The 27760-nt window shown below is 41.5% G+C and overlaps 1 protein-coding gene and 1 non-coding gene across 4 annotated transcripts in view; one reads left to right on the forward strand and one right to left on the reverse strand.

Moving 5' to 3' along the window:
* Positions 1-27760, forward strand: part of DOCK2 (dedicator of cytokinesis 2) — a 464897-nt gene that overhangs the window by 115672 nt on the left and 321465 nt on the right. For all 3 annotated transcript variants that reach the window (XM_035290348.3, XM_035290349.3, XM_035290350.3), the window contains exons 23-25: positions 2105-2213; positions 20970-21040; positions 23726-23832. In XM_035290348.3, coding sequence (XP_035146239.1) covers positions 2105-2213; positions 20970-21040; positions 23726-23832 — 287 coding nt within the window. The remainder of the gene's footprint in view (positions 1-2104; positions 2214-20969; positions 21041-23725; positions 23833-27760) is intronic.
* LOC118151798 (U6 spliceosomal RNA) lies at positions 23408-23514 on the reverse strand. The gene has a single exon (XR_004740205.1). It is a non-coding gene; the product is annotated as a U6 spliceosomal RNA (small nuclear RNA).

Raw genomic sequence — 27760 nt, forward strand, 5'->3', positions numbered from 1 at the left:
AACCTCTTGAGAGTTTTTCTGTTTCCTTATCTGTTAAATGGGGATGAGAGCAATGATAATCAGGCTGTTCTTCCAATTGACAATAGTACGGCAGGCACTAACATCTGCTGGGGACAGGCAACGTGTTGAGCACCTCCCCTGTGGGTTGGTCTTTGCTATCCTCTGACATAGTACTGTTACAATTTATACATTGCCCATGGGAAGCCAAGCCTTGTAGAAATTAAGGGGGGCAGTAAAGTGTAGAGCAAAGCAGTGTACAAAGAGACTGAGAGACTGAACTCAGGAGCTGATGGCCATGTTTGAATTCTGGCTCTAACACTCACTGGCCTGGTATTCTCCGGGATGTGTGTAAGCTTCATTAATTTGTTAAGTGGGCATGATGCTAGTGCCTGCCTCATGCTGTGGTTGTGAGGAGTGAGTGATTTAACACGCATCCAGGATGGTGCCTGGAGCAGAGAGGTGCTCTGTAATGTTTGCTGTTGCAATAAAGTGTCTGCTGGACAGTGGGGATTTGAATGCAAAGCGTATCGACTCGAGAATACATATGCTGTGGCAGGTATCTCTGGTGGTGGGGCAAGAAGGCTCAGCAGTGAGCAGTGTAAAAGCTGGGGTGGGGGCGAATTAGCAGAAGCAGCTATGGCACTAAGGAGAGGAAGAGAATGAGGAGTCCTAGGCACAAGGCCATTTCAGGGCTCCTTGTCTCTGTGACCTTGAGCTGGACACCCAGAAGCTCAGTAGCAATTGCTGAGTCCCCATAACCGATGGGAACATTCAGCACTGACTTCCCTTACACTTCTGACTTCAGGAGGGCTTTAGAGAAGGGGTTAGTTAGAAAAAGAAGGAAAGAGAGATAGTGACTAGGACAGAAAGAGAGTGATAGAATCAGGGAGTGGGGGCTGGGGTGGGGGGAGGATAACTAGATATAAAGACATAGAGGCCCAAGGAGAGAGAGTGATTAACACTCAAGAAGATGAACAGAAGGGACACACACTTAGAGCCAGAGAAATGAAGGAGAAAATCCAAAAGAAGGGTGAGGGGAAGGATGGGGATTTTGCAGAGACAGTGCTGAGGGGGCTGTGACTGGCTGGCCTGCTCTGTGGTCGATGAGCAAACAAACCTGTTAAGTGTGTCAGTGCTTTATCTAGGAAAGCACCTTTGCAAAGACTCGGGCGCACTGAGGAGCTTTTGAGTGTGTAGGGCTGTGACAGGAGAGACTCTGTTTATCTGTATTAGAGACAGGAGCGCTCTTCTGTGCATTTCACACTGGATGCCACAGATTAGGCTGTGGATATTTCACGGTTGGCAGTAAATGCTTGTTTGGAGAAGCCTTGAGCAGTACACACTCCTAAGGCTAGGGGAAGGGGTTGATAAAAGTCAGGTATCTGGAGACTGGTTTTATGAGAGGGGCTGGTTCTATGCAATTTTATACTTGTATATTATTATAGGCATTGAAAGTCCCTGGAAGGATCCATGAAAATGTTGACAATAACTAACCTCCCTGGTTGGATTAATGAGGAGTCTCACTTTCTAAGTCATGTATTTCAATTAGGTTTACATGTTTTACAATGTAGGTCCTTTATAATCAGAGCAGCAACAGCTTGAATTAAGGTAATAAGTACACTCCGGAAATGCGGGCAGGGAAGGTAAGGGCCCCTGACATAAAATGGGTTGTTGGTACTCATCCGACAAGCAGGTAATGGTTAGGTGGAAATGGCAGCACATTTGAAAATATTTCTCCTTGATGTTTCCAAGATACTTTGAAAATCTGATGACCATGATCCTCTGATTCTTGCAGAGGGGTGAAAATTATTAATGTCCCCTCAGCTCAGACAAATTTCTTTCCTTTGGGGTTACCTTGGGGTTTAAAAAATACAGCAGAAGGCATATTCCCTGTTAGTTGGTGGGTTTCTATTGGGTGTGGTAGATATGAGGCTTTTCTCTTGAGAGAATGATGCAGGCAGTATCTGCAGAATCCTCTCCTCCGTGAAGTTCCCATCTCCCACTCCTTTTTGTTTTAAATTTTAAATGAAGTTTGTGCCTAGTATACACTTTTAAAGGTATTGTCTGTTCGCTTGAGAAATGACCCAGATGTATCTTGTTTCAGGCTTTACGAAGGCAAAGAACAGATGGAGTTTGAAGAATCCATGAGACGGCTCTTTGAATCTATCAACAATCTGATGAAAAGTCAATACAAAACCACCATTCTTTTGCAGGTTGGTTTACACTACAATAAAATCTGTCTTTTCCTTGGTCATCCAGTAAATAACAGCATGCTAAGATAATGTCTTCTTTTGCTGAAATATACAAACTTGTGTCAAGTGAAGGCCTGGGCTGGCCCCTTGGTTGAAGACCAAGGGCTCCTCAGTACAAGAGAAAACATTTATTGTTTGCTTCCCGTGAAGGCAGCAGTGCCTTCTTTTAAAATAGCTCTAAAACTTTTGTTGCCTGGAAGGAAATTAGTCAAACTGGATCCACTTCCGATGGAGAGAATAGTTATGGGGGCAGTCTCTTAAACCGAGGCTCCAATAGTTTATTTTTTATTCTCAACAACATAAAGTCAGGGACTCTTTTGGGATTAAAGAGAGCTCCTCAATAAACAAGAGGTACTTTGGAGAGAATGAGTCCTCTAATGTGTGGTCCATGATGCTAATCTGCAGACTCTGCAAATCTTTGAGAAACTGTGAGGCCTACCTCTGTGTTTAAGAAAGAGTTGAGTGGCAGAGAGTCTGAATGAAGAGGCTGTTTCAGGGAGACTTCAGAACTTCCACAGAAAGTACTTGCAAGCCCAGGGGGTGTGGATGGGGGAAGCTGGGAGTGCTTCATGTGTTGTGAATAAAGGAACCCCAAACACATTTATCTAAATCAATGAGTTAAGGCAGATTGCTGCCACTTTTTGAAAAATCGATGTTATTCTTTTAGTTGCTAATTCTAATCAGTGCCTGGGATGCCCAGGCACTGGTTAGAATTAATGAAGTACTAGTGTTTAGCTAGAATGAAGGTGAGGAAGCAGAGGCAGAAGTCTGCCTGGGGAATGTTTGCTTCTCACACCATGGGTTCCAGACTCTGTATGTTACAATTGCGTGGGGATCTTCAATAAATTTTGATGCCTGGTTACAACTGTAACCAGGGGAGCATACCCAGCTCCCAGTTCCGAAGAGGTTCTCAGCCTCTCTGACCCGGAAGAGTGGAGAAAGGGGTCCCAGAGGCACGGTGAGTTTGCCGTTTAAATAAATATCATGTACCCAAAGAGATTTGTAGAAAAGCAATTTATTAGATAGGGTTGTGGGGAGAGAAGGCAGAGGGGGAAGCAAGAGAGGGGAGAAAGTGGGGTGGAGAGAGAGCTTCCACGCTGTTGTGGGATGGGAACCCAGACTGGGAAATCCGTATAGGTAGGAGCACCTTAAGTTTTAACCCTTGAGTTATTCCCCCACCCCATTCTTGTTCTTGTCCAATGAGAGGAGTTCTTTCAAACTTCCTCTGGAGTGATTGATCTTTGACCCATACTGGATTGGCTACTTGATCCACAGTCCTGAGTTACAGAGCCCTGTCCTCCCAGAGCTTTCGGGGATCTGGGGACAAAAGAGCCCCACCTGGCTTTCCCTACCTGGCCCGCTGTAGGCGAAAATTAGACAAGGAATTTTACGTTTGAAGCCCGTCTGATTCCCGGATGGAGGTGTGGAGGAGGTGCTTAAAGAAAATCCTCGCATTTGAAACCACACCCCTCACGGACCCAGGAAGAGAAGTCCCTCACAAACACCAGACTTTCTGATTTAATTGGTATGAAGTGTGACCCAGGCCAGGTGATTTTAATGTGAAGCAAAGTTTGAGAACCACTCTGCTGATGGCTTCCTCTAATTTAACAAATAGCGGAAACTTGTGTGTTGGGGAACGTTGTTTTATTTATTATGTGTCTTTGTCTTCAACACTTAGAATAATTCTAATAATCCAAACAGTTATTCTCCTCAGAATGTGTATCTTTATTTCTTGATCAAACTGAATAACTGAATGTACTATTTGGTCTTGTGTATCAAGGTTAAGAACACAAATACCCACCTTCACAATCCTCACTAGTAAAATATCCAAAAAGCTTCTGTTTTATAATAAAGGAGGAAGAGGTATTAATGATTAAAAATGGTTTAAGCTAAACTATGTAACAAGCTTTACACTTCATGCTCCACACATTTATTTTACCCTCTCAATAATCCCCTAAATTATACATTAGGGCTCCCATGTTATAAAAGGATAAACTGAGGCTCAGAAAACTGAAATGATGTGCTTGAGGCTACATGCCCACATTTCTCTGGTCTAAAGCCAAAGCTCCTTCTCCTGTACCAAATGTCACAGACTGTAGAAGACTCCTTGTGTGGGATTTGCCAGCATCACATGGGCTTGACCCCTCTGCCTTCATCATTAAGTTCTCTTCAGGTGGTACTGCTCTTTATATTTGAATATAACTTTAAATTCTTCTTTGATAAGTTTTCAGCAGCCATATAAGTAGGTAGAAAGTATCATTGATTTTATGAAAATCCCTGAGGCTAAATTTGGCCCTTAGAGCAAATTGAAAAAGAGATTAAAGCCCCTTGTATGTCTCTAGGGTAGAAATCTACAAAAAGAAACCAGCATAATCTGGCCCAAATCACAAGGAAAACAAGGCATTGCTAACACAGATACCTGGACAAGGAGAACCTGGGTAAAAAGACTTATGCCAAAACCATAATAATAATATTAGTTCTCTAATCCTAATATTAGGATTATCGTAAGTGTTGAAAACACAATGATTAGTGTGTCTTCAATTAATAATCATTTATTAGTTGATGCTTAATAGGTATCTGTTGCATTAATTCATAACACTAGGGATAGGTCTTAAGGTCTCTATTTTATTGATGAGGGAATTGAAGCTCAGACAGTTGAAACAGCTTCCTCCAGGCACCATTCCTGAGAAGTGGGATGGCTCAGATTCATGACTATTCCTTCCTGGCTCTGAAGACCATATTCACTGCCACGACATTAGCATGTTCTTTATACTGTTTGTTTAGGCCCTACTGGGGATGGAGGTCTTCCCTTGGATTAGTTGGGACTGTGGTCTTTTAGTTTCTATTTTCCCTTACCCGCTGCTGGTTAAAAAACAAAGAAACTAAAAACATCTTCCTCATGTTCCTAACATCCCCATCATTCTGTGACAAAGGGGATAACAGGAGCAGGGGACAGCAGGAGAAGATGCAGCAGGGACCCCAGCTGGCCACTGCATCTGTATCGCATCCGAAGCAACTAACTTCCAGTGAGCAGCCACACAGTGCTGGGATATCAGGAGAGAGCCAAGGATGACCAGTTACCATGAGAATCAGGTGTGAAATCAGTTCCAAGGAAGCTGAAGGGTGAAAGAGCAGAAATGATGAGCAAATAGATAAAGCCGGTTCCTCATCCCAGAGGAGAAAGGTGCTGATGCCCCAAAGAAGTAAAGGTGCCATGGAGAGAGAGAAGGATGGTAGAGGGAATAGGTTATTGTGGAGCTACTCTTTCTAATTTCAGCACCTGTTTTCCTATGATGGGCTACAAATATCTTAGGGGAAGGAACAAAGGGAGAGAGAGTGTAAGAAGGCAGGGAAAGGAAGAAGGAGGGAGGAAGAAAGGAAGCTAGGAAGCAAAGGGGAGCAAGTGAGCATTTGCCACTCTGAAGATACCTGGTCAACAGGAATGCTCTTCTTTATCAGCTCCATGACCGTACATTGGTCACTTAACTTCTCAATGTCTCAGTTTCCTCATGTATAAATGTTCATTGTGTGGGTGAGGATTAAATGAGCATTGTTTGCAAAAGAAGAAATTATAACATGGCGTGCAAATGCAATGAACTAATACGATTATTATGGTTTTGGCGTAAGTCTTTTTACCCAGGTTCTTCTTGTCCAGGTAGCTGTGTAGAAATACATTGCTTTCCTTGTAATTTGGGCCAGGTTTGTTGGTTTGTTCTCATAGATTTCCACCCCAGAGACATAGAAAGGGGCTTCATCTCTTTTTCAATTTGCTCTAAGGGCCAAATTTAGTCTCAGGAATTTTCATAAAGCCAGTGATGCTTTCCGCTTATTTATATGGCTGTTGAAAACTTATCCATGAAGAATTTAAAGTTATATTCAAATATGGAAAGCAGTACCATCTGAAGAGAACTTAATGATGAGGGCAGAGGGGTCAGCCCGCGTGATGTTGGCAAATCCCACACAAGGAGTCTTCTATAGACTTTGACATTTGTTGCAGGAGGAGCTTTGGCTTTTGACCAGATAAATGTGGGCATGTAGCCTTGAACTCATCATTTCAGCTTTCTGAGCCTCAGTTTATCCTTTTATAACATGGGAGGCCTAATGTGTAATTTAGGGGATTATTGAGAGGGTAAAATGAAGTAGTATATGTGAAGCATGAAGTATAAAGCCTGTTATATAGTTTGGTTTAAATCATTTTTAATCATTTATACCTCTTCCTCCTTTACCTCTTCATAAAACAGAAGTTTTTTGGATATTTTACTAGTGAGGATTCTGAAGATGGGTATTTGTGTTTCTAGTCTTGTTACACAAGACCAAATAGTGTTAGTACATTCAGTTATTCAGTCAGATCAAGAAATATAGATATACATTCTGAAAAGAATAAACCCACAAGAAGTGACTGTATGAAAAAACATGGCATGGGAATGTTTCACCTAGTGAAATAATATGAGGTGACCAGAGTCTTGATTCTGAGCCTGCATGGGGTGTGAGCTATTAGTAACATCAGCCATAAGTGCTGGGGCTGGGGGGCAGGGGCGGGGTGGTGTGCAGAGAATAATATTGCCCGTGGTTGATGTTCCTGGTTCAAACTTTTTGCATCTAGCTGGATAGCAGCTTATGTTGGAAACCCCCATTTATATGCAACTTAATTGTGAGTAGAGCAGATCTGGTTCAAATCTCAGCTGTGTCCACTGTGAATTCTTGAAACCTAAGCAAGTTATTACTCATCTCTAATGCTTACCCCGCTTTTGTGAGTTGCTTTCTGTGGTTTTTCTTATTGTTCTGAGTTGGCATGGCAGCAGCTCACCAAGACCATGGAGAATTTAAAGCCAGAAGTTCAAAGAGGAGAGGAGCAATAAAAACACTTTCCACTGATTACCTACCATGTTCCAGGTGTGGAACTGGGCTCTTCAGGTACAGCCTTTTAGATCCTGCCAGAGATCTTCAAGGAGCCACTATCCTCAGTGTCCATAGGAGGCTCATATAGTTAAACAGTTAATCCCAAATTACACATATTTGTAGTGCTAGAGCTAGGATTTGAATCCGCCTAGATCTTTTGCCTCCAAAGCACTATTCTTCTCTTTGCCATAGGTAAGGTGTAGGCCAGGGGTTTCCATGTGTTTTCAGCAATGGGCCACATGCTCAGAAGTCCTTGCGTGTGCCAACCCTGTGAATGCGGTTGATAAAATTGATGGCAGATTTGGAGGGTCAACACCAGATGCTTGTAAATTAGACAGTGCTCATATGTGAGTAAAAGGCATATGGTGATGCCATGCAGGCCAATTTGCCCCGTTCTCTGTACAGTCCATGATATTTCATAATGCCCCAATTTGATGGCACAAGTGGAATTAAATGAACAGCTTGTATTGAATGACATGCTCTCTTGGCTACTGTGAATGCCACTGGAGTGTCTAGGAGGCAGGGGACTCTGCCATTTATATCCCCACTGTCTGGAACAATGGCTGACACACAGAAAGTGATCAAATATCTACTCTCTGAATGAATGAATGAACATGGTTGTGTGCAGTGGCTCATGTCTGTAATCCAGCACTTTAGGAGGCTGAGGCAAGAGGATCTCTCCAGCCCAGGAGATCAAGACCAGGCTGGGCAACATACTGAGACCTTATCTCTACAAAATAAAAAAAAAAGTATCTAGGTATGTGGTGTATACTTGTGATCCCAGGTACCCAGAAAGCTGAGGCAGGAGGATCACTTGAGCCTAGGGGATCGAGGCTATAGTGAGCTGTGATTGTGCCACTGCATTCCAGCCTGGGTGACAAAACAAGATTCTGTATCTTAAAAAAATAAATACTGACTTCTATCATTTTGTTTAGTTTGGTGTTTCAGTGTTTATTACATTTCAAATGTTGTAAATCTATCAAGCTTTACATATATTGTTAGCCCAGTTGATCTTTGTGACAACAACCTTGTAAGACAAATAGTTTCTGTTTTAAATTTTAAGTTCTATGATAGGTGCACAGAACGTGCAGGATTGTTACGTAGGTATACATGTATCATGGTGGTTTGCTGTACCTATCAACCCGTCATCTAGGTTTTAAGCCTCACATGCAGTAGCTATTTATCCTGATGCTCTCCTTCCCCTTGTCCCCCACCCCCTGACAGGCCCCATGTGTGCTGTACCTGTCCGTGTGCCCGTGGGTTCTTATTGTTCAACTCCTACTTGTGAGTGAGAACATGTGGTATAAAGCAGAGATAAAGATTATATGCAAAGACAAATAGTCCTTATCTCTGCTTTACAAATGAGGAAAATGAGGCTTAAAGTGGTTAAGTGATTTACCGTGGCTGAAAATTAGTAGATCTTGGATTTAAATCTTGGCTGTAATAAGTCCAGAGTTTGAGTTCTTAATCACTACCAAGCAATAGGATAATTTAATTATGACCCAAGTCTTCTGGCAAAACACCAGGTGGGTAAGACTCAGGGGACCCCATAATGTTAAGTTACAGAAAGGATGGAAACACACATATTCTGGAACCCACTGGTTCCTTTCCCTTCACTTTGCTTGAGAGATTAGTGATGAAGCTGAATGTCCTGAGAGAGTTGCATTTATGTTCCCCAGGGACAACTCAGCATCCCAGAGGAAACCGCCTTCTTACGTTCATGACGTGGGGAATTCCTGTGACATCATTTTTCCAGTTTCCATGGACCTTGATCATCTACTACTTGGCATAAATAAAAGGATTAAAAATTCATGGGAGTAGTACCTGTTTTGAATGCCTGTGGCTCTTGAAGGTGCCTAGTAGCATCTTGCGTAACTGCGTAACATTTTAAGACATGAACATTTTGGCCAGAAGTCTGTGTCTACTGGCACTAACACTAGTCGCTCTGTTTGAAGAAAACAGAGAGAGAGAGAGAGGGAAAACAGAGAGAGAGAGAAAAAGTGAGAGACAGCACAGGAAGATCTGAGAACACTCAGCAGACAAGTCCCTTTGAGATTGGAGGCATGCTAGTTTGGTTTTGATTTTCATTGTTATGTTTAAACATTTGCTGTTTGCTAATTCTGGTGAAGTCCATCTAGATGGCAGTGATCTGAAGTGTCCTCCCTTGATTTCCCTTTGGGACAGTAAAACCACTATTGCTTGCTTTGGATTTAGTTCTTTTCTTGAGGGATATACCTGGCCTTTGGCAGAGGGGTTCAGAGTGGATGATTAATCTAGGAAATTCACTCAGTGCCACATGATCACCTAATTACTAAGGCAGCAAACATTTTCCTGTTGGCCCCCTGTGGATGTGGTAAGGAGGATCCTTAAGGGATGTCAGAAAAACTGCATTATATTTTCAAAAATTTCTTACAAAGGGTGGGGGAAGCTCTTTTCCTACTTCCTCCTTCAAATCAGCCTTCTCCTCCCTGCTGAATCCTCCCCACTTGCCGAGAGAGAATGCCTTTCCTACAGCATGATGGGCAGTAGTGGACATACTGGGCAAGAGCCAGCTGGACAGAGCTGGGTACTCATCCTTGCTTTGCTGCTCATTAGCTACATGGCTTCTGGCAAGTTATTTAACCTCTCCGTGCCATAGTTTTCTCATTGGTAAAATGGGATTAACAATATCCACTCAGAGTAGTTGGAAGAATTCAATGAGATCATGCATATAAAGTATTTGGCATGTATATAGTTTCCAGTAATGGTTTATATTTTATTATTATTTATTTTTGAGGCAGCATCTCTGTCTGTCACCCTGGCTGGAGTGCAGTGACAAAACAGCACACTGCAGCCTTTAGCTCCTGGCCTGAAGTGATCCTCATGCCTCAGCCTCCTGAGTAGCTGGGACCACATTCCTGTGCTACCATGCCTGGCTAATTTTTTTACTTTTCTGTAGAGATGAGGTCTTGTCATATTGCTCAGGCTGGTCTTGAACACCTGGGCTCAAGTGATCAACCCCTCGCCCTCCCTAAGTGATTATAGGCATGAGTCACCATGCCCAGCCATAGTTCCCATTTAATAAACCCTATGATTCATAATCCTATTATATGTGTATGTGTGTATATGCATCACATGTATGTTATTGTGTATGTGTATGTAGGTGTTTTAAGTATTATATACAATATAGGAATATAGACTATGGAATGAAAGTAATAATGTTACAATATTATTTTATATAGAATGGTAGTAATAACAGGAGTGAAAATAATAGAACTGCTGGGTTCAGTGACTCCAGCCTGTAATCCCAGCACTTTGGAAGGCTGAGGTGGGTGGATCACCTGAGGTCAGGAGTTCGAACCCAGACTAGCCAACATGATGAAATCCTGTCTCTACTAAAAATACAAAAAATTAGCAAGGTGTGGTGGCAGATGCCTGTAATCCCAGCTACTCAGGGGTTGAGGCAGGAGGATCGCTTGAACCCAGGAGACAGAGGTTGCAGTAAGCAGAGATAGCACCACTGTACTCCATCCTGGGCGACAGAGCAAGACTCTGTCTCAAAAAAGTAAATAAAAATAAATAAATAAATAAATAATAGAACAGTAAAACCCAGTACCCAGAAGGGTGACAGATTTGAAGACTTGTAACAGATGGAGTCTCCTATAGTCTTATGGCTGAGGTGCTCTGCCTTCTGGAAGCGTTTGGTGCTGGCACCTGCTGAAGTTGCCTGTTGTCACCCACCCCAGTGTGTCAAAGCAAGACTATAGACAAAAGTCATCTGGCCAGTGCTGACCATGACAACAGTCTTGGCAAACTTCCCGAGGCTGTCCCTATAGGGAGAAAGAACCTCAGGCCTGCTACTTCTCTGTGAGGCGGCCTGGACCAGATGCAGATTTAATACTCTCCTGTCACATTGCTAACACCCTCTGAGTCTCAGGTGACAGCTACTTGCTTCCTTTGACTGTATTGACAGCCCAGAGTGGGAGACCGGGAAGATGGGCTCCTGATCATCCCCTCTGGTAGCCTGTGCAGTTCCTTGCTAAAGGTTAAAGTGTGTAAGTGTGTGTGCTGTGGAGACTCTTGGTGACTGCGCTTCTACCATAACCCTCCAAAGCCCTGGAATGACATGCAGCTCTGGAAAGCCACAAACCCTTAGAGGACACTGAAGTCCTGCCTTTTCCCAAAGGGATTTGTTTCTGTGCGTGTTTCTCACTTTGGCCTTAATTATGCTGAGTACACATTATACTCTGTCTGGGTGTGAGGAATGATGGCCAGTGCTTGAGTAATGAAATGGGAAGAGAGTTGGAATATATCATCATGAAGAGGCTGAGGCTCAAGGAGTGAAGAAATGAGCCTAGGCTCATGCAGTGCTGGGTGGAGAGCTCAGGGCCCTGTGACCTCTATCTTCTTTGGCCTGAGTGGATGAAGAAATAGTTTGTTAGAAGTGCTTGGACCAGGCCAGGTTTGATGGGTCATGCCTGTAATCCCAGCACTTTGGGAGGCCAAGATGTGTGAATCACTTGAGGTCATGAGTTCAAGACCAGCCTGACCAACATGGTGAAACCCCGTCTCTACTAAAAATCTAAAAATACAAAATTAGCCAGACATGGTGGTGCATGCCTGTAATCCCAGCTGCTCAGGTGGCTGAGGCAGGAGAATCACTTGAACCTGGGTGATGGAGGTTGCAGTGAGCTGAGATCACCCCGTTGTACTCCAGCCTGGGCAACAAGAGCAAAACTCTATCTCAGAAGTGTTTGGACTAGGCTTTTTTCAGGGCACATGCCTCAGTATATGGTATCCCTTTAGACATTAGAGGTTGTAAATTAGTAGCCTCTGGAAGAAATGCAGCCTGCATTTGTGTTTGATTTGTTTAGGAAATCAAAGTGTTCAAACAATTGAACAGGAGTGACTGAGTCTTTAGGCAGAGAATAGAATCCACACATCTCATCACGTCTCACTGCCCTGTCCTCATTCCATATCACTTCTTTCTGCTGCTTGCCTAGCTCTGCAGTCATCTGATTTTGCTACATCTGCTTGGTGTTTCCTGATAAAGATGGTCCTTGACCAACTAGGTTGGAATGTACTGGATACTGTGACTGCCTGGAGGAATGTCATAATGCTTCTTAGCATATTAAAATTATGAAAAGTTCTACAGTTTAAAAAAAAAACCTCACTGGTTTATCTTTGCTTAAACAAGTGCTTCCCAAAATTCTTTGACTGCAAACCCTTTTCTTTTACAGAATACCTAACACCATACTATGGGACAGGAGGTTCCAATAGAACAAAGTTTCAGAAACAATGGCTTTGGAATCTTGTTTTGTCTTATAATCCATATTTAAAAGAATAAAGAATAAATCTGTAGATACAAAATCCAATTACTATAAAGTCTGACAATATGACAGCCTGCAAATTAAAATCTTTCTATGCAGTGGAACATCATGATAAGCAGGAGAAGATTCTTGTAAGATGTGTTACTGTAAAAGGGTTAATAGTAAAGGTGCATGAAGAAGTCAACAAACCAATGAGAAAAAAAACAAAATAAGAATGGAAAAAGTATATGAACATGCAATTTAGTAAATATAGATGTTCAGTCAGTATAGAAAAGATGCCCAACCATACTAGCAGCCAGAGTTGCAAATGACACATCAGATCTACAAAAACCTGAAAGACTGTATGTGCAATGGTAATAAGGTTATGCGGAAAGGAAAAGCTAGCTAAAGGAAATTGGCTACTGCCTCTTCTAAGGTAATTGACAGTCTCTCCTAAAATTTATATGTCTATATATTTTTATGCACTAATTCTTCTTTGAACAATCCATCCTACAAGGATTTTTACAGATACACAAACATGTATATTAAGTAGTTTTTTTTTAAATTTTTTATTGCATTTTAGGTTTTGGGGTACATGTGCAGGACATGCAAGACAGTTGCATAGGTACACACATGGCAGTATGTTTTTCTCCCCTTCACCCACGTTTGTCATTTCTTCCCAGGCTATCCCTCCCCAGCTCCCCCCCACCGCTGGCCCTCCCCTTTTCCCCCCAATAGACCCCAGTGTTTAGTACTCCCCTCCCTGTGTCCATGTGTTCTCATTGTTTATCACCCGCCTATGAGTGAGAATATGCAGTATTTCATTTTCTGTTCTTGTGTCAGTTTGCTGAGAATGATGTTCTCCAGATTCATCCATGTCCCTACAAACGACACGAACTCATCATTTCTGATTGCTGCATAATATTCCATGGTGTATATGTGCCACATTTTCCCAATTCAGTCTATCATCAATGGGCATTTGGGTTGGTTCCAGGTCTTTGCTATTGTAAACAGTGCTGCAATGAACATTCCTGTGCATGTGTCTTTATAGTAGAACGATTTATAGTCCTTTGGATATATACCCAGTAATGGGATTGCTGGGTCAAATGGAATTTCTATTTCTAAGGCCTTGAGGAATCGCCACACTGTCTTCCACAATGGTTGAACTAATTTACACTCCCACCAACAGTGTAAAAGTGTTCCTTTTTCTCCACATCCTCTCCAGCATCTGTTGTCTCCAGATTTTTTAATGATTGCCATTCTAACTGGCGTGAGATGGTATCTCAATGTGGTTTTGACTTGCATCTCTCTAATGACCAGTGATGATGAGCATTTTTTTCATATGCTTGTTGGCCTCATATATGTCTCCTTTTGTAAAGTGTCTGTTCATATCCTTTGCCCATTTTTGAATGGGCTTGTTTGTTTTCTTCCTGTAAATCTGTTTGAGTTCTTTGTAAATTCTGGATATCAGCCCCTTGTCATATGGGTAAACTGCAAAGATTTTTTCCCATTCTGTTGGTTGCCAATTCACTCTAGTGACTGTTTCTTTTGCCATGCAGAAGCTGTGGAGTTTGATTAGGTCCCATTTGTCTATTTTGGCTTTTGTTGCCAATGCTTTTGGTGTTTTGGTCATGAAGTTTTTGCCTACTCCTATGTCCTGAATGGTTTTGCCTAGATTTTCTTCTAGGGTTTTTATGGTGCCAGGTCTTATGTTTAAGTCTTTAATCCATCTGGAGTTAATTTTAGTGTAAGGTCAGGAAGGGGTCCAGTTTCTGCTTTCTGCACATGGCTAGCCAGTTTTCCCAACACCATTTATTAAACAGGGAATCCTTTCCCCATTGCTTGTTTTTGTCAGGTTTATCAAAGATTGTATGGTTGTAGATATGTTGTGTTGCTCTCGGATGCCTCTGTTCTGTTCCATTGGTCTATATCTCTGTTTTGGTACCAGTACCATGCTGTTTTGATTACCGTAGGCTTGTAGTATAGTTTGAAGTTCGGTAGTGTGATGCCCCCTGCTGTGTTCTTTTTGCTTAGAATTGACTTGGCTATGCGGGCTCTCTTTTGGTTCCATATGAAGTTCATGGTGGTTTTTTCCAGTTCTGTGAAGAAAGTCAATGGTAGCTTGATGGGGATAGTGTTGATTCTGTAAATTACTTTGGGCAATATAGCCAATTTCACAATATTAATTCTTCCTAACCATGAACATGGAATGTTTCTCTATCTATTTGTGTCCTCTCTTATTTCGTTGAGCAGTGTTTTGTAGTTTTCCTTGAAGAGGTCCCTTACGTTCCTTGTGAGTTGTATTCCAAGGTATTTTATTCTTTTTGTAGCAATTGTGAATGGCAGTTCATTCTTGATCTGGCTTTCTTTAAGTCTGTTATTGGTGTAGAGGAATGCTTGTGATTTTTGCACATTGATTTTATATCCTGAGACTTTGCTGAAGTTGCTTATCATTTTCAGGAGTTTTTGGGCTGAGGCGATGGGGTCTTCTAGGTATACTATCATGTCGTCTGCAAATAGAGACAATTTGGCTTCCACCTTTTCTATTTGAATGCCCTTTATTTCTCGTTCTTGCCTGATTGCTCTGGCTAGAACTTCAAGTACTATATTCAATAGGAGTGGTGAAAGAGGGCATCCTTGTCTAGTGCCAGATTTCAAAGGGAATGCTTCCAGTTTTTGCCCATTCAGTATGATATTGGCTGTTGGTTTGTTGTAAATAGCTTTTATTACTTTGAGATACGTTCCATCGATACCGAGTTTATTGAGGGTTTTTAGCATAAAGGGCTGTTGAATTTTGTCGAATGCCTTCTCTGCGTCAATTGAGATGATCATGTGGTTTTTGTTTTTGGTTCTGTTTATGTGGTGAATTACGTTTATAGACTTGTGTATGTTGAACCAGCCTTGCATCCCCGGGATGAATTCTACTTCATCATGATGGATAAGATTTTTGATTTGCTGTTGCAATCGGCTTGCCAATATTTTATTGAAGATTTTTGCATCTGTGTTCATCATGGATATTGGCCTGAAGTTTTCTTTTCTTGTTGGGTCTCTGCCGGGTTTTGGTATCAGGATGATGTTGGTCTCATAAAATGATTTGAGAAGGATTCCCTCTTTTTGGATTATTTGGAATAGTTTCAGAAGAAATTGTACCAGCTCCTCTTTCTGTGTCTGGTAGAATTCTGCTGTGAACCCATCTGGATCTGGGCTTTTTTTGTGTGGTAGGCTGTTAATTGCTGCCTCGACTTCTGACCTTGTTATTGGTCTATTCATAGTTTCAGCTTCCTCCTGGTTTAGGCTTGGGAGGACACAGGAGTCCAGGAATTTATCCATTTCTTCCAGGTTTACTAGTTTATGTGCATAGAGTTGTTTGTAATATTCTCTGATGATGGTTTGAATTTCTGTGGAATCTGTGGTGATTTCCCCTTTATCATTTTTTATTGCATCTATTTGGTTGTTCTCTCTTTTATTTTTAATCAATCTGGCTAGTGGTCTGTCTATTTTGTTGATTTTTTTTCAAAAACCAGATCTTGGATTTATTGATTATTTGAAGGGTTTTTCGTGTCTCTCTCTCCTTCAGTTCTGCTCTGGTCTTAGTTATTTCTTTTCTTCTGCTAGGTTTTGAGTTTTTTTGATCTTGCTCCTCTAGCTCTTTCAATTTTGATGTTAGGGTGTCAATTTTGGATCTCTCCATTCTCCTCATATGGACACTTATTGCTGTATATTTTCCTCTAGAGACTGCTTTAAATGTGTCCCAGAGATTCTGGCATGTTGTGTCTTTGTTCTCATTGGTTTCGAAGAACTTCTTTATTTCTGCCTTCATTTCATTGTTGATCCAGTCAACATTCAAGAGCCCGTTGTTCAGTTTCCATGAAGCTGTGTGGTTCTGGGTTGGTTTCTGAATTCTGAGTTCTAACTTGATTGCCCTATGGTCTGAGAGACTGTTTGTTATGATTTCAGTTGTTTTGCATTTGCTGAGGAGTGCTTTACTTCCAATTATGTGGTCAATTTTAGAGTAGGTGTGATGTGGTGCTGAGAAGAATGTATATTCTGTGGATTTGGGGTGGAGAGTTCTGTAAATGTCTCTTAGGTTTGCTTGCTCCAGGTCTGAGTTCAAGCCCTGGATATCCTTGTTAATTTTCTGTCTGGTTGATCTGTCTATTATTGACAGTGGAGTGTTAAAGTCTCCCACTATTATTGTGTGGGAATCTAAGTCTCTTTGTAAGTCATGAAGAACTTGTCTTATGTATCTGGGTGCTCCTGTATTGGGTCCATATATGTTTAGGATTGTTAGCTCTTTTTGTTGTATCGATCCTTTTACCATTATGTAATGGCCTTCTTTGTCTCTTTTGATCTTTGTTGCTTTAAAGTCTATTTTATCAGAGATGAGAACTGCAACTCCAGCTTTTTTTTTGCTCTCCATTTGCTTGGTAAGTCATCTTCCATCTTTTTATTTTGAGCCTTTGTGTATCCTTGCATGTGAGATGGGTTTTCTGGACACAGCACACTGATGGGTTTAGGTTTTTTATCCAATTTGCCAGTCTGTGTCTTTTGATTGGTGCATTTAGTCCATTTATATTTAGGGTTAATATTGTTTTGTGTGAATTTGATCCTGCCATTCTGATGCTAGCTGGCTGTTTTGCCCGTTAGTTGATGTAGATTATTTATTATGTTGATGCTCTTTAGCATTTAGTGTGATTTTGGAATGGCTGGTACTGGTTGTTCCTTTCTATGTGTAGTGCCTCTTTCAGGAGCTCTTGTGAAACAGGCCTGGTGGTGACAAAATTTCTGAGTACTTGCTTGTTCACAAAGGATTTTACTTTTCCTTCATTTATGAAGCTCAGTTTGGCTGGATATGGAATTCTGGGTTGAAAGTTCTTTTCTTTAAGGATGTTGAATATTGGCCCCCACTCTCTTCTGTCTTGTAGAGTTTCTGCTGAGAGATCTGCTGTGAGTCTGATGGGCTTTCCTTTGTGGGTGACCCGACCTTTCTCTCTGGCTGCCCTTAGTATTTTCTCCTTTATTTCAACCCTGGTGAATCTGATGATTATGTGCCTTGGGGTTGCTCTTCTTGTGGAATATCTGTGTGGTGTTCTCTGTATTTCCTGAATTTGAGAGTTGGCCTGCCTTGCTAGGTGGGGGAAATTTTCCTGGATAATGTCCTGAAGAGTATTTTCCAGCTTGGATTCATTCTGTTCGTCCCCTTCTGGTACACCTATCAAACGTAGGTTAGGTTTTTTCACATGGTCCCACATTTCTTGGAGACTTTGTTCATTTTTTTCTTGTTTTATTTCATTGAGTTGATCTTTGACTTCTGATATTCTTTCTTCTGCTTGGTCAATTCAGCTGTTGAAACTTGTGCATGCTTCGCAAAATTCTCGTGTTGTGTTTTTCAGCTCCTTCAATTCATTCATATTCCTCTCTAAGTTATCCATTCTTGTTATCATTTCCTCGAATCTTTTTTCAAATCTCTTTTCAATGTTCTTAGTTTCTTTGCGTTGATTTAGAACATGTTCTTTTAGCTCACAAAAGTTTCTCACTATCCACCTTCTGAAGTCTATTTCTTTCATTTCCTCACAGTCATTCTCTGTCCAGATTTGTTTCCTTGCTGGTGAGGAGTTTTGGTCCTTTGTAGGAGTTGCGGTGTTCTGGTTTCTGGTGTTTTCCTCCTTTCTGCACTGGTTTCTTCTCATCTTTGTGGATTTATCCACCTGTCTTCTGAGTAGTTGCTGACTTTTCGATTGGGTCTCTGAGTGGACGCCCAGATTGTTGATGATGAAGTATTTCTGTTACTTGGTTTTCCTTCTACCAGTCTAGCCCCTCCACTGTACGACTGCTGAGGTCCACTCTAGGCCCTGCTTGTCTGGGGTGCACCTATAGTGCCTGCGGAACAGTGAGGGATGCTACCAGTTTCTTTTTCTGCTATCTTTGTCCCAGAATGATGCCTGCCAAATGTCAGTCTTCTGAATATAGAGGGGTCAGGGAGCTGCTTGAGGAGACAGTCTGTACTTTATAGGAGCTCAAGTGCTGAGTTGTGAGGTCTGTTGTTCATTCAGGGCTTTTAGGCTGCTACGTTTAATTCTGCTGTAGCAGAATTATAAAAAAAAAAACTCTTTTTTTCTCAGATGCTCTGTCTCGCAGGGGGTTGGGGTTTTCTTTATGTATCCGTTGCACTGTGCTGCCCAGCTAGGAGGCAGTCTAGTCACTATTTGCCTGCCGAGACTCCACCCTGCTGGTGTGAGGTCCGCCCTGTTGCTGTAGGCTCTGCCCTGCTGCTGTGGTCTCTGCCCTGCTGCCATGGGCTACTCCCTGTGGCGGAGTCTCTCTGTTGTGATGGGTTGCCTTGGCAATGGCAGGCTGTGTCATCAATGGGAGTGTACCTCAGTCAGGGCGGGTTGCCTCGGTAATGGCAAACGCCCCTCCCCCACCGAGCTGCACCATCCTGGGTTCAGCTGTGCCTGCAGTGAAACTCTCCACCCGGAGCATTTGGAATCGCCATTTCATTTGTCCCACTGCCCTGACCCAAATGCCGTTTCCCTCGAATCTCCTGGGCTGGGTCACTGTCCAAGTCCCGTTCAATCAGATGGATATGCCAATCTGCCCTCTCAAGTCTCAGATTGCCGGTTCAACAGGGCACCCGGACCAGTGCGCTTTGTGCAGAGCACTGTGGAGTGCCCCTGGCTGCACCAGCTGCTGGCTGCATCAGCCAAAAATGCTTCACTTGTGTCCCACATCTCTTTTATACCTGGGAATTTTTCCATTTTTTGGGCAACAAAGATCCGTCTGGAAATGTGGCCCTGACTCACCCTCCATGCGTTCACCGAGAGCTTCAATCCTGGGTTGTTCTCACTGCGCCATCCCACTAATTCTTTTACTTAGTTTCCTATTAAGTAGTTTTTACCACATATTTATAATAAAGAAAAACTGAAAATAGCATGGCACCTATTAGCAGGGGTGGGCTGAAAAAGATATAATATATCTATTTGAGCAGTGCTGGGCAGTGGTTAGAAATGAAAAGAATGTACTCCATGAGATGGCAGGATGCCACTGGTGTGTGGTTTACTACGAAAAGCAAGTTGCAGACCTGTATATTTACATACACACACAGATGCACATACACGTTCGTGTGTAGAAAGCAGTCTGGAAGGAAATTCACAGTGTTAATGAACACTGGTCCTCCCCTCTCTGGGGAGGAAAGATTGGAGCTGAGAGGAGAATGCCATATGGGACTTTGAGAAAAATTTTGACCCTAATGCCTTATGTGATATAAATTTTTTTACATCAAACATACAGTACTGACTTTTTAAAATTTAAAAATTATAAACAACAAGAAAAAAAACAGATGAAGGCATAGAGGGAGACAGTTGCTATTTGAGTAAGGTGGCCATGTAGCTTAAGGGTTACAAAAAGTGGCTCTAAGAGCAGCCTGCCTGCATTTGAATCCAGGCTCTCCACTTGCTAACTTTGCAACCCCAGGCTACTTATTTAATTGTGATGCACCAGAGATTCTTTATTTATGAAAATAATATTTCCCTTGCAGTGTTGTAACTAATAAGATAATCTATTAGCAGTCTTTGGCACAGCATCTGCCCTGTTGTAAATTTTTAGAGAATAATCATTATCATTATTTATGTTAAGTAAGTATCTTAGTTTTATATGGCTAGGTGGAAGATTTTCTTTAGGAAAGTAATTTTTGTGATTTTTTACTTTAGTCTGATTGTTAAAGGGTGATACATGTTAATAACAACACCTAGAATATGTAGAAAAATAAAAAGAATAAAAAATGCATGATTCCATTAGAGTCTTAAACATTATTTTCCATTCATGTGACTTACAATTCTTTCTGCTGAAACTGTAGTCTGCTCTGCTTTTTAGCAAGTGGTGTTGCTAGGGGATGAGTGTGGCTCTTACCTCTTGAAACATTGGTTAACTTGAAGAGAAGAAGCAATCCACCACAATGCTCAGCTTTCCCAACCCATCTAGTGGACCAAAACATGCCCACTGTTATTCAGAAAGTGGCTAGGGAGAGGAAATACGAATAACTTGCCACCAGCAAACCAATTCAACTACACCATCTCCCATTAATAAGTCACCCTTTACTGAGCACTAAAATATGCCTTGTGCTCTGTTGGATGCCTCACATATATTTTTAATCTTCACAATTCTGCAGAATACACATAACTTTCTCTATTTCACAGATATGTAAATGTCTGAGAGGTTAAATGTTTGGTCCAAAGCCTCATGGATAATAAGGTGTGGAAACAGAATTTGTAGATCTATAGAACTACAAGGTCTGTGGTCATTCTACTCTACGTTACTGCCTCCTTGAAGACAGAAGTTGTGACTTCACTTTTGTATACAAAGAAGTCCATGCTTATGTTTTGATGTACATTAAGAGGCTTGCGTCAATATCTTAATGCCCAGGATGTGGAATCATTCTTCCCTGGTCTGTGTCATGCTGCAAATTACCCTCTTTGCCAGAACAGACTCGTTGATGTGAGCATCACTCATACATATTTTACATTCCACTTAGGTGGCGGCTTTGAAATACATCCCATCTGTCCTCCATGACGTAGAAACGGTCTTTGATGCAAAGTTACTCAGGTGAGAGCTTATGTTGTACTTTCTTGGGCTCTATTGGCAATCCAGGGATTCAGAGTGGGAGGTGGACTCTTATGGGGTGCTTCAGATGGTCACTCAGCTGGGGGTGGGAAGGATGTGGCAGGGGACTTTTTCAAGGCTTCCAGTGTGGGATTTTTACCTTTGGGTTTTCTTGTGCCAGACTGGTGAAAACCAACTGTGTAATAAGCATTTCTCTTTAATGATATGAAATGTAATCATGTAGGTTAAAAAAAATTGATGTTTGGGGTAAATGTTTCCATTTCACCTGAGCTTGAAGGTTATTTTGGGTTCCACTCTTTGCCCTGCAGGCCCCACAGTTGCAAACAGAGAACAACCTAAGCACACCTAAAGAGATAATGGAGATGGCTCCCTTTTGCCTTCTCCCTCGTAACTCCATTCGGCTCATAGATAAACACATTATTTTAATGTTATTATACTGTTGGAATAGGGGCAAATCAATCAGATATACCTTTTTCTTTTTAAACAATTTATTATAGTTTCCAGATAACAGATTAAAGACTTTTAATATTAAAATACTTACAGATTTAGAAAAGAGTTTCAAAGATTATGTACAGAGTTCTCATGTGCCCCTCACCCAGCTTCCCCTAATATTAATGTTTACATAACTATGGTACATTTATAAAAACTGAGAAATTAACATGGGTACAGTTCTCTTAACTGCACTCTGGACTTTATTCAGATGTCACCAATTTTTTTGTGGATGTCCTTTCTCTGTTCATATGGGAGACTTTTGCTAGCTACTACTCATCCTTCAGATCCTCAAGCTAAATGCTATCTTTTTGGAGAAGCCACCTCTCAATATTGTAAATAAATTAAATTTTCCCCCAACCCTTGTGCCATTATTCTCTGAAACAGCTCCCTATTTATTTATTTCACTGCATACATCAGTATGTATTTATTTGTTTGCTTCTGTGTCATTTGACAAACTCTATTAGAGTGTAAGTTCCATGCCAACTGGGACCTGGTCTGTTCCCCTTGTATCCCCATTTCTCTGTGCTTTGCCTGACTCATATTAAGTAGATGTTTAGTAAGTCCTTGAAAGAATGAATAAATACAATAAGTTTATTTTGGAAAGCCGACAAGGACTATAATTTTGTTTCAGGGTATTTTGATTCTCACCCTTTTTGGGAAGAGCCATCTCCCTTTTGATGTCCCAAACCGGTTCTAATCCACAGTTTTTCATAGTTTTTTTAAAAAATTAGAGACCTTTTTGATTTTAAGACTTACCGTAAAGGATTACCAAGAATAAAACATTTGTAAGTAAAATGATATAGTAATAAAGTCAGAACCTTGTTTGTAACTCTTGTTTCTTTAACTTCCTAGCTGCATAACCTTGGGAAAGTTAGTTAGCCCTTCTAAACCTGAGCTTTCCAACTTATAAAATTGGGATAAGTATTGGGTATAGCTTTTTTAAAAAAAATTATTTATTTTACTTTAGGTCCATACTATATCTGACATTTCTTCCCATGTTATCGCTCCCCACCCCCAACCCCCACCCCCTACTGTCTCTCCCCTACCCCCACAACTGCCCCTCAGTGTGTGATGTTCCTCTCCCTGAGTCCATGTGTTCTCATTGTTCAACACCCACCTATGAGTGAGAACATATGTTGTTTGGCTTTCTGTTCTTGTGTCAGTTTGATGAGAATGATGGTTTCCAGACTCATCCAAGTCCCTACAAAGGACACGAGCTCATCATTTTTTATGGCTGTGTAGTATTCCATGGTGTATATGTACCACATTTTCTTTGTCCAGTCTATCATTGATGGGCATTTGGGTTGGTTCCAGGTCTTTGCTATTGTACACAGTGCTGCAATAAACATACGTGTGCATGTGTCTTTATCGTAGAATGATTTACAGTTCTTTGGGTATATACCCAGTAATGGGATTGCTGGATCAAATGGAATTTCTATTCCTAAATCCTTGGGAAATCATCACACTGTCTTCCACAATGGTTGAACTAATTTACACTCCCACCAACTGTGTAAGAGTGTTCCTATTTCTCCACATCCTCTCCAGCATCTGTTGTCTCCAGATTTTTTAATGATCACCATTCTAACTGGCATGAGATGATATCTCAGTGTGGTTTGATTTGCATTTCTCTAATGACCAGTGATGATGAGCATTTTTTCATATGTTTCATGGCCTCATATATGTCTTCTTTTGAAAAGCTTCTGTTAATATCCTTCGCCCACTTTTGAATGGGGTTGTTTGTTTTTTTCTTTTAGAGTTATGAGGTCTACATGGCATAATTAAGGCAAAATGCTTGATACACAGTAACTAGTCAGGGCTATTGGTATTATTTTAAAATTTAAAAAAATAGTTTTTTTTAAAAAAATGGAAGGCTTCACAAACTTGCGTGTCATCCTTGCACAGGGGCCATGTTAATCTTCTCTGTATCATTCCAATTTTAGTATATGTGCTGCCGAAGCAAGCACTATTTTCAGATTTTTACATCTTTTAATGCTACTAATATTCCATACCAAGAACAACTTGTACATTTTTACTAAAGGCTTGCCTTGCACTTGATGCTCTGCCAGGACTTGGGGGTATCTCAGGGCTAGATGTCCAGGGATGAACTGTAAGTGCTATGAGGTGGGAGACATTGGTCTACTTTGCTCTACTAGCTTCTATTTTTCCTGCCCTCAGCCAACTCCTGTATGAGTTCTACACCTGCATCCCTCCTGTGAAACTCCAGAAGCAGAAAGTACAGTCTATGAATGAGATAGTCCAGAGCAACCTCTTTAAAAAGCAAGGTGAGTACACAGTGCTCTTGCTGGGGTGGAGTAAGGGGTCAATAAGCCCCGCATCTTTTTTGGGAAGCTTGGCAGGAGAGGGCAACCTGTCTGGTGACTAAGATATTTCTTTTCTAACAACTCCTTTGGTCTGCATAAATGCAAAAAGTAGAAAGTAGCTGACAACTTAGATATCAAAATCTAAATTGATTTTAGGAAAGCTGAGATTGCATTGTTTATTTCTCTTGAGAAAATTTAATGAGGTTTTTTTTTTTAACCCTGTATGGTTTATTATTGCTATCTTAAACTCGAGGGGAAATGGATGAAGTTCCTTTTAGTAGAAAGAGCCTTTCACGGGGAAGTTCTCAAAATTTTGAGTGTGTAAGAATAAACTGGAGAGCCTATTAAAATGCTAATTCCTGAGACCCAGCTCAAAGAGTCTGATTGAATCAGAATTAGCATTTTTTAAAAGTTTTTTAAAAATGTAAATTATTTTAGAATAGGTAATGCATTTACATGGATCAAAATGCAAAGGTATGGAAGGGTACCATGTGGAAAGGGTCCCTCCAGACCCTGTACATGGCTACTCCCAGTCCCCTCTCCAGTGGCAAAAGCCATATCCAGTTTTTTGTTTGCTTCTAGGCATACTCTGTGGATGTGCAATCAATTATATATATGCTTTGTACTCTTTATTATTATTATGCAAATGGTAGCATAGTGTGTAACTGTTCTGTACTTAGCCTTTTTTCACTTATCGGTATATATTTTTGGGAGATCATGGAATGACAGTGGTTTTGCACAGAACTTATGGTCAGAGCTTCTGCTTACCCTAAACTGGTCACCACTGGACCCCACAGGCACGAAACTTAGAGTTCCCTATTTTCAAGGTCAGTCAACTAGATGTCCATAGCTCCTCCAGATTTGATCAGGCAGCATTCAGAAGCTCATATTCAGCCTCTACCTCATCTCTAGCAATGCTCTGCATGTTTGGATCTGCAAAATGGATCATGCCTTTTGCTCCATGTAAAAGAATGGCCTATTCAGAAACTCTGCATTTCTTCATTCCTATCTGTAAGGGCAAAGAAATGACTTTTTAGCGTCAGTACTTTTTTTCTGTGCCCTAAGACCAAACCTTCCCAATTTTCAACTTTTCTATTCACACTGATATCAATAATAAAATGAGAAGCAAACTGCAAGAAACAAAAGGTCTTAGAATTCAGAGGATCAGCCATCATCCAACTGGAATTTATTCAGGGAACGAAGCCTGAATATTTATGCAAATTGCCTGGTAATCATAGAAATATTCAGGAACCACTTCACTGTAAAGATGTTTTTTCCAATGCCTGGTTAACATGGTGCATCCAGAATTGCTGTCTGTATCCTATCCCTGGAGTTAAGGGTAGGAGAAAGATGTGGGGATGAAAAGTGTTCTTGTGATTTTAGTATTCATGTATGTGGTTTCCTGGCCCTTCAGACAGATGTGTGACAACAGATTAATCCAATAAATATGCAGTTTGTTTGAGCAAGGTGGTTTGTGTGAGGTTATGGAGACTAATTCTGGTAATTGCCCTCCTTGTGTTACTGTGCCTTTTTAAAATGAGACTTCCATGGTTTTAAAGTTCTGACTTCTACCTCTGAATAAATAGCCCTCATACCAAAAGCATTGAAATATGTCTGCCCCTTCCTGCCCTGGAAGGCCCTCTCAGGATTTCAGGTGGCGCCACTGCAGAGACAAATTGAGTCCTGGCCTAGGGACATGACAAGGACAACTCTAGCTATGCATATGATGCAGCACAGGCAGCAGGGAGCAGGCTACTTGGCTCTCCTTCATTGTTCAGAGCTGCTGTCATTGCCAGGGCCCGGCTTGGCATCGAGGCCAGATGGAGTGCTAGCACGGGCCTGGACAGGGCATGTAGTGTCAATTCCAGCCTCATGGAAGTCGGAGTAATTCCTTTACTGCAGCCACATCTCCAGGACTGGAAGGAGGCCTCTGAGGGTCAGCATAATTGCAGGGCAGGCTGGACAGCTGCTGCTTCTGGGTCTTGCTCTGTGTCTGGGTTTCGGATTCAGTAAAAACCCTCTGATTAATATTAACTGACAGAAGGCCAGCCCTGGCATTGTACACAGTTACAAAAGAAATGCAAAATTCTTACCTTTAAATACACACAGAGACTAGAGGTAGACAAAATGTCCTCTGGGGGCCCTTTTCAAAGAGGAGGCAAAGTATAATTAGTGTAGCTATGCTTGGCTCACATGTAAAAGCCATATGCTCTTACTCACAGCTGAAAGGTAACTCTTCTTCCATGATCTTTTTTGCTAAGTGAGCCCTCTCACCAAAAGAGTCCCAAAGGGAAACTTCAACTCATCCCCGTTCTTAAATCCTCTAGTTCCCAGTGAATAAAATCTGAATTCATTATACTTACTAGGTGGCCATTGCCCTTTGGTGAACATCTCTCTTTATACCCTTAAATAAGGTGAGTATGATTTCCTCTGGCCAAGTTTGAGCAGTAATGAAATTCCTCCTGTTATTCTCCCTGTGAAGTGTACTGTGCCTTGGGGACGTGATTTGCTTTGAGCCTGCACTCATTTAACTGCCAGATGTGCAAATTGCCTGGAGTATTTTCAGTGGCATTTGCTTGTACTCACAGCCTTGAACATTTGTATTGACATCAAGCTGAGGGGCCAGAAGGCTTTTAAGCACTTTCTGAGATTTTGGCAGACTACCCTATTGGCCTGTCGTCAGGAGGATCCTATGGAGAAGGTGGAGAAGGGTTTACTAGTTAAGGGCAGTGGTTCTCAAGGCACACTACACCTGAGTTTAATTCCTGGTTCAGCCCTTTACATGGCTATGTGACTATGGGTAATTTTCTAAACCTCTCTGATCCTCAGTAGGCTTATCTGTAAAATGGGAATAAGAACAATAAGGTCTGTCTTAGAAGGTGATCATGTGGGTAATGGGATGGGTGATGCATTTAAAGTACTTGACACAGCGCTGGGCTCAGCATAATGTCTCATACTAAGCAGTAATTGTTACTATTGGTGTTGTGGTTATTTTTCCTGCTAATCCCAATATTTGTGCTGACCTTTAAATTCCTTGCAATAAGGGAGTCCCTTAATCTTTGACAGTTGCATGTAACCCTAAGCTACATGATTTTCCTCAGGGTCTGAGAAACACAGGACCTAGTGAATAAAAGGGCCTTGGTTGGGACATGCTTTCCATCCTGGCTTTGAATGTTTTTTTTTTTCTTCTATTTCTATTTCCCTAGAGTGTTTTTCTAAAGGGTCCATGTTATGTAGGCCTAGAAGTAGAGGTCAAGGTGAAATGTTTGTGATTTCTCACTTCATTGTTTATCTTGCTACAGGCACCAACATAGTTACATAGTTTTGGACACTTGGTAGCCATCCGTTCTGATGATTTACCCTTCAGGCCTCTTTTAAAACACACATACATACACATGCATGCGCGCGTGCGCACACACACACACACACACACTCGTTTATGGAGGCAATTAGCCTCAACTTTGATTTGACCTGTGCTATTGAGTAAATTACTTAATCCTTGCAAGTCTTAATTTCCTTATCTGTAAAATGGGAATAGCCACAGAATGGGTCTCCATGTGTTGCTGACGCATCAGTGGCACATATGGCTGGTTAGCCTGGGAATTGCAGGAGTATTCACCACCAGCCAGCTTCCCACATGGAGTGGCTTGCCCCTTGTGAAGGACTTCAGGCTTCAGTGACAGGAGAACTGAGAAACCTACGAACACCAGTTTGCTCTCTTCTCCAGCACAAGCTCAGACTTGCCTGGAGGTGGTAACAGGAGAAAGGATGCACAGATACACCCAGAGAAAGCTCCAAGGGGAGTGTAGAGAAAAGCAAACCCTCTGTGCCTTTGAAACAGATTTGTCCCTACGAGAACCTCATCTCCAAGTAATGTATCTTTTTAGTC

Source organism: Callithrix jacchus, chromosome 2 (genome assembly GCF_049354715.1).
Source record: "Callithrix jacchus isolate 240 chromosome 2, calJac240_pri, whole genome shotgun sequence".
NCBI classification, from domain to species: Eukaryota; Metazoa; Chordata; class Mammalia; order Primates; family Cebidae; genus Callithrix; species Callithrix jacchus.